Here is a 6,258-nt window from a genome sequence, read left to right on the forward strand (position 1 = left end):
TTGTCTACAGGGAGTCAGTGTGCAGTGTAGACAGAACCCCTTGTCTGCAGGGAGTTAGAGGTGCAGTGTAGACAACCCCTTGTCTACAGGGAGTTAGAGGTGCAGTGTAGACAGAACCACCCTTGTCTGCAGGGAGCCAGTGTGCAGTGTAGATATACACCCCCAGCCCATGGTGTCTAGGCGGACTCGAGCCTGGGAGAAGTAGGGATTGGAGGGTCCACTGCAGGCCCCTCTGGCCTCCCCGACTGGCTCTCACACAGTCGCTCTGCCCCTGTGGTGCACCCCGATGCTTCCCCACAGCCTCTGTCCTTGGGCAGCCCCCTCAGCCCGTGTCAAGCCAGCTTCTCTAGCAACACACTGGCTGGGGAGGGGAAATTTGGTGGGGGTCCAAGGCCCTCCCCATTTGGTGGAAAGAAACACCCACCTGGACTCTCACCTGTTTATTCAGCATTTGTGAGCCAGGGTGTGAGAAAGAAGACTCGCCGCAGCCATCCCCGGGCCCGGGCTCTCTGAGGTCCCAACGCCCGCTCAGGCAGCCTCAGAAGGAAGCCGGCCATCACCCAGGGTCAGCTGGTCCCCAGCCCGGCCACCCCCACGGCTGCCATGAGAGCCGCCCCAGCCCTGCCAGAGCTCCCTCCCCCTCTCCCAGGGTTCTGTCCATGCTGGGGTGACCCCGGCCTCCCACAGCCTGCGTCGGCCATCAGGAGGACTGGCAGGTCCCGGAAGGCTTGTCCGTGCAGCTGGGCGGCTGGCGGCCGGGGGGAATGTTCTCCAGGACTTCGTCCAGCGAGAACAAGCAGAAGGAGAGCTCCTCGTAAGAGGCCCTGGCCCCACTCTCGAACAGGCAGGCGAAGGCCGGGGCTCCCGCAAGGACAGGCCCGAGGGACGCCAGGTCCGAGTAGCCGCTAGGGCCCTCGTAGATCACCCAGGGCACCGTCCAACTGCGGGGGTCCAGGGGGGTGCGGCTCAGGCGGACCCCCATGTGGAGCCGAGCCCTGCGCCCCGTGGGGTGTGAGTACAGCAGCCAGGCAGGCCTCTGAGGGGACACCGCAGAGGCTGCAGGGAGCCCCCCAGGCCCCACCGCTGGGCCAGATTGTCCCAGCCCAGCACTCCGGGCCTGCGGGAGGCAGGAGGGCCCGCAGGGCACCTGGGGTTCACAGGGGCCTCCAGCACCAGCCTCTGGGGCTTCCTGGAATCCAGGACAGAGGTGCACACAGTGAGGGAGGCTCCTGGTGCCTGTGGACGCTCCGTCACCCTGGGGTCTGCTGGGGGGTGGGGCTGGGAAGCCCACGATGCTGCCCTGGCAGCCCCGGGCCGTCTCGGCAAGGGCAGGCACCAGCTCCCCAGCCAGGAAGGAGCTGCCCCCGTCGGTGCTCAGGGCCTGCACACGGCTGCCCAGGGGGCTCCGGGCATTGCAGTAGAGGAGGCTGTCCCCCAGTGCGGCCAGCTGGCACTCGCCCGAGCGCAGGTTGGGCACGAGGCCCCCGTGGCGCCAGGTGCTGCCGTGGTCGTCACTGTAAAAGGCGAAGGAGTGGGGGCTGGTCCGGCAGATCTTCCCAAAGCACTCGCGACGGTCCACATGGTAGGTGTAGGCAGGCACCAGCAGGCGGCCTGAGTGCAGCTGGACACCATGGCCTGGGCCCACTGCGAAGGTGGCCCAGTCTACAGAGGGCAGAGGTGGAGGTGGGGGTGGAGATGGGGGCACAGGAGGGCAGCGAGGGCACATGCCTGGGATTAGGGCAGCGGGCAGGCAGGCCGCCCCTCCACACTCCACTCTGAGGCCTTCCTGGCTGGACAAGCCTCCCATGGGCATTGCAGGAGCCCAGGAGCCCACTGAGCCAGGCTCTTGCCAGCCCAGAATCAGGGTACCTGGTATGAGTGATGCCCAGATGGACGGAGCAGCAGAGGGCGGAGCCTCAGAGGGGAGGTGCTACAGCCCTCCAAAGTGTCAGAGCTCTGGGGGAGGGGGCAGCAGCAGGGGAGGGAAGCCTGGGGCTTGGGCCAGGCCTGGGCAGGAGTGCTGGGTTTGGGGGAGGGGATGACCTCTACAGATAAAGACCTGAGAGCCTGTGGTTCAGCTGTGGCCGCTGCTCCTGCCCTGCCCCAGGCGGCCAGAGGGTGAGGAAGGGATGCTAATGTTGGCTGGGACTGAGAAGCCCGGGGGTGATGGACAGTGCCAGAAAAGGGTGGACTGGTAGGGCCTCCCACACATGTGGACTGAGGGACCCCCGCTGCCTACCCTGCACAGCGTCGCCAATGGCCTCCTCGGTGAGGTCCCGGGCGCTGCTCCAGGTGAAACCGGCGTCGCGGCTGGTCACACAGCAGAGGCGGGCGGCGTTCCTGCCTGTAGTAATCTGAACGGCCTCGGACGTGTGGCCCAGCACGGCAATGAAGAAGAGGAAGATGGTGCCGGTGCTGGTGTCGTGCACGGGGCAGGGGTTCATGGAGCGGTGGCCTTGCAGGGCTGCAGCATCCAGCACACACAGGGCACCCCACTGCAGATGGGGGGGGCTGTGCTCAGGACTCCCAGACCAAGGCACCCTGCCAGCCACCCTCAGTCTCCCTGCATGCTGCCCTCTCCTGGAGCCCCTGCCCACCCTATCGCTCACCCGCACAGAGCCCCTGGCCAGCGTGCCCCTCCTCAGCACCAGGCGGTGGGCATGGGAGTCATCCGGGCTGAGCCGCTGCTCCGCGAAGGCCAGCAGGGTGGGCCCAGGGGGCACGGGGAGCAGTGCAGGCACGCGGTAGGTCAGGCCGGTCCGCTCCCGCTGGAACAGCACGGTCCGGGTGGGGACACGAGGGGGCTCCATGCTCTGCTGATCACAGCAGGCTGCAGGGAGCTGCATTGAGGATGGGGCACGACAGGTACAGCCATCCCCCATCCCGGCCAGCACCCAGGCCCCTCCCTGTGCGTGCCTCGGGGACAGCCCTGTCTGCAGTTCCTTCACCCCAGGGAAGCCACTCCCCACACTGACTTTTCCCCTAGTGCTTGTGGAGCCAGCCCCTCCTGTCAGCACACGGAGACACACACAGGGACACACATGGACAGACAGACACACACACAGGGACAGACAGACACACACAGGGACATACAGAGACACATGAGGACACATGAACACACAGCAACACACAGGGACACACACAGACATGCAGGGACACACAGGGACACACACATGGACACACAGAGACATAGACAGACACACAGGGACACATGAACACACAGCAACACACAGGGACACACAGAGGGACACACACAGACATGCAGGGACACACACGGAGACACACACACACAGACACACATGGGCAGACACACACAGACACACAGGGACACATGAACACACAGGGACACATGGATACGCAGGGACACATGAACACACAGGAACACGCACACAGACACACAGGGACACACAGCAACACACAGGGACACACAGACACAGAGGGGCACACACAAACATTCAGGGACACACATGGAGACACACACAGATGGACACATAGGGACACACAGGAGCAGACATACAAAGACACACACAGACACACAGGGACACATGAACACACAGGGACACACAGACAGAGGGACACACACAGAGACACACAGGGACACACAGAGGGACACATACAGGCATGCAGGGACACATGAACACACAGGGACACACACAGACACACAAGGACACACTGGGAACCTTTGGCCAACCCAAAGTAGGGGGAGGGGTGGGGTGGGAATGGACCCCAAGTGGCTCCCAGGTGTGCCCTGAGTCCCAGGGGTGCGCATGCCAGACTCCTAGAGGGACCCCGAGGGCCACAGGGCCACAACCACTCCCCACCGAGCCCTCCCAGCGAGAGGAGCCACACGGCTGGTGAGTGTGGACTGCAGCTGGAGACAGCAGCAATGGAAGGGAGATGAGAGGCCCCCAGGAGCCAGGGCACATGCAGGACAGAAGCTGGGGCTGGAGGCCAGGTGGGCTTCCTGGAGGTGGGGGGGGGGGGAGGAGTATGGCAGAAGCTGCACATCACTCAAGGTCGGGAGAGCAGGTGTGGGAAAAGCCCTCCCTCCCACGGCCACCCTCAACCCTGTCCCTCAGCCACTTCCCAAACCTGGTGTTCAGTACAGCACCAGCAGGGCTCCTTCAGGGGACACGTGTGACCCCCCTCTTCTAGCAGCTGCTCCCTGACCTTGCATACCCACCTGCAGGGCCCTTACCTGGGCACCTGAGCAGCACAGGAAACGGACACCCCCTGCCCAGCACGGGCCCAAGACAGCCTCAGCCCTGTGAGTGGGCCCCAAGTGAGCCCCCAGCACAGAGCAGTGCCAGGTGGAGGCGTCTGGGGCGAGGTCAGCTTGCCAAGGCCACCCCGCCAGCCTGCTCAGCTCAGCCAGCCCAGCAGGTGCAGGGCCCTATCTGGTTTACAGAGGCGGATCCAGGCCGTGAGAGGGTGCCCAGTCCGGCACATAGAGGGGGAAAGATGCCACAGACGAGGAGGACCAGAGCAGTCGGGCCCACAGCCAGCCACCCCGGCCAGGCCACAGCCAGGCCATACACAGAGAGAAACAGGAGGAGGCAGCAGAACCCCACAGAGCCACTGAAGCACATGGAGACAGCTGGGCCCCGTGTGCTGCAGCGTGGTGTGAAGGGATGGACACTCACCTGAGGAGAGAGCCTGGTACACGCTCGGCCGCCAGCCCCGCAGCCTCGTCCTCTGCCCCTGCCCACCTCAGCCAGCCCCGCAGCTGCGGCACAGCTCCGGGCCAGGGCAGCATGCGGGCGCTCCCTCGGCCCAGTCCGCTCCGGGCTTCTGTGAGCGGCTTGCTGTCTCCTAGCAGCCCCTGCTCAGCACTCAAAGGGTGATTGTGTCCGAGCGAGAAGCAGGTGTGGGGTGCCACGTGTCCCTCCAGGCTGAGCGGGCACAACTGACACATTCTGCCCACCCTTGGCTGGCTCCCCAAAGCCCAGGCCCACACTGGCAGCCATCCTCTCTCAGCACAGAGGGACAGCTGAGGTCTCAGAGGGACAGGGCTGCCCCACACTCAGGGCCTCCTGGCTGGGGCCCGGCCCAGGCATCCCCAGGACCTGGAGCTCCTGGGAGCCCCTGTTCCTCACAGGAGGAAGTGGGAGCCCTGATGACCAGCACTGCACAGCTCAGCCAATGCAGCAGGTGCAGGCCTTGGACTGGACCAGGACAGCTGGATTCCAGCACTCACCAGAGCCCACCCACCCACCTAGGGACATCGGTCACGGGGTCAGGGGAGGACTGAGGCCCAGGAGGAGACCTAGAGGAGTTGTAGAGGTCAGCCCTCAGCTCCATGGGGGATAACCACAGACTGACCCCAAGCCTGCCCTGTGTGGGCTCTGTCCTGGAGCAAAGGGCCAGCCCAGGTCACCCTCAAAGCCCCCAAGTCACCTTCTGTGGTTGGTGCCTGTCTGGATCCCTGGGCAGTTCTAACCCCCCAGGGTGCATCTCCAGTCTGCGCCACCAGTGTCCTGGCTCAGGCAAGGACTCAGCACCACACCCCCTCTGCCAGCAGGGGTGCCCCCACCCAGGGCCGTGTGCAGAGCAGGGGTGCCCCCACCCAGGGCCGTGTGCAGAGCAGGGGTGCCCCCACCCAGGGCCGTGTGCAGAGCAGGGGTGCCCTCACCCAGGGCCGTGTGCAGAGCAAGGCTGTGCCAGAGCACCAGTGCAGCCCAGAGCAGGGGCCAGGGTGCTGGTAGGCATGGGGTGGGTACTGGGCTGTGTCAGACACAGGTCCCCCTCTGCAGTGACACCCTCACACTGGGAGGAGAGGGTCAGCCACAAGGGCTGCGCTGGGCAGGGGCCTAGCTGTGGAGTGGCCATGATCGGCCTCTGAGAGCCAGCACCACATCCCCCATCTGTGCCCCCAGGGCCCCTCAGCCCCACTCACCCTGCCTGTCCTCCTCCCGTCTCTGAGGTGGCCTCAGTGACAACTGCCCAGGCCAGGGTCTTGGAGGAGGCCCCGGTCTCCTGCACTGCCAGTAAGATGAGGGTCCGAGCATCCTCCCGCCCCTCCCACACTGCAGGGACTTGGGGACTTCAAGGGAAGATGGGCTCTGAGAATGTTAAGGGTCACGGGGCGCCCTGCAGTCAGGACACAAGCTGCCTGCATCCAGGTTCTCAGAGGGGACGGAGCGGGGGACTGGCAGGGGGGCTCTGTGGCCCCACAGCCACTTCCATTCACAGCCCTGGGAGGGGAGCCCAGGCTGTGTTCCGGGCGCCCCGGGCACCACTGCACAGCCCGCTGCTGGC

General features: G+C 65.1%; 1 protein-coding gene across 4 annotated transcripts; it reads right to left on the reverse strand.

Annotated features, from left to right (window-relative positions):
* Positions 1 to 429: 429 nt before the first annotated feature.
* NEU4 (neuraminidase 4) lies at positions 430 to 5,859 on the reverse strand. Of its 4 annotated transcripts, none has more exons than XM_051829400.3 (4): positions 4,644 to 5,859; positions 2,610 to 2,830; positions 2,240 to 2,495; positions 430 to 1,662 (listed from the first exon to the last, which is right to left on the reverse strand). In XM_051829400.3, exons 2-4 carry the CDS (start codon positions 2,808 to 2,810, stop codon positions 701 to 703), a joined length of 1,419 nt encoding a protein of 472 aa, XP_051685360.1. In that variant the 5' UTR covers positions 2,811 to 2,830; positions 4,644 to 5,859; the 3' UTR covers positions 430 to 700. The 4 variants fall into 4 exon arrangements, with proteins under 4 accessions (XP_051685360.1, XP_089184896.1, XP_069925996.1 ...); XM_089328770.1 differs by having other exon boundaries at positions 2,610 to 2,840; XM_070069895.2 differs by lacking the exon at positions 4,644 to 5,859 and adding an exon at positions 4,199 to 4,631.
* Between the last annotated feature and the right edge of the window lie 399 nt (positions 5,860 to 6,258).

The sequence above is a fragment of the Oryctolagus cuniculus genome, chromosome 3 (genome assembly GCF_051225735.1).
Source record: "Oryctolagus cuniculus isolate XC-2025 breed Fujian yellow rabbit chromosome 3, ASM5122573v1, whole genome shotgun sequence".
Taxonomy (NCBI): domain Eukaryota; kingdom Metazoa; phylum Chordata; class Mammalia; order Lagomorpha; family Leporidae; genus Oryctolagus; species Oryctolagus cuniculus.

What these genes read in the sequence shown, in the direction of transcription:
- NEU4 (XM_051829400.3), bottom strand. Translation starts at nt 2,810, where the DNA reads ATGGAGCCCCCTCGTGTCCCCACCCGGACCGTGCTGTTCCAGCGGGAG. An exon ending in TGGCCAGGGGCTCTGTGCGG is followed by an intron (nt 2,496 to 2,609) that starts GTGAGCGATAGG and finishes CCCCATCTGCAG; the next exon opens with TGGGGTGCCCTGTGTGTGCT. An exon ending in CATTGGCGACGCTGTGCAGG is followed by an intron (nt 1,663 to 2,239) that starts GTAGGCAGCGGG and finishes TGCCCTCTGTAG; the next exon opens with ACTGGGCCACCTTCGCAGTG.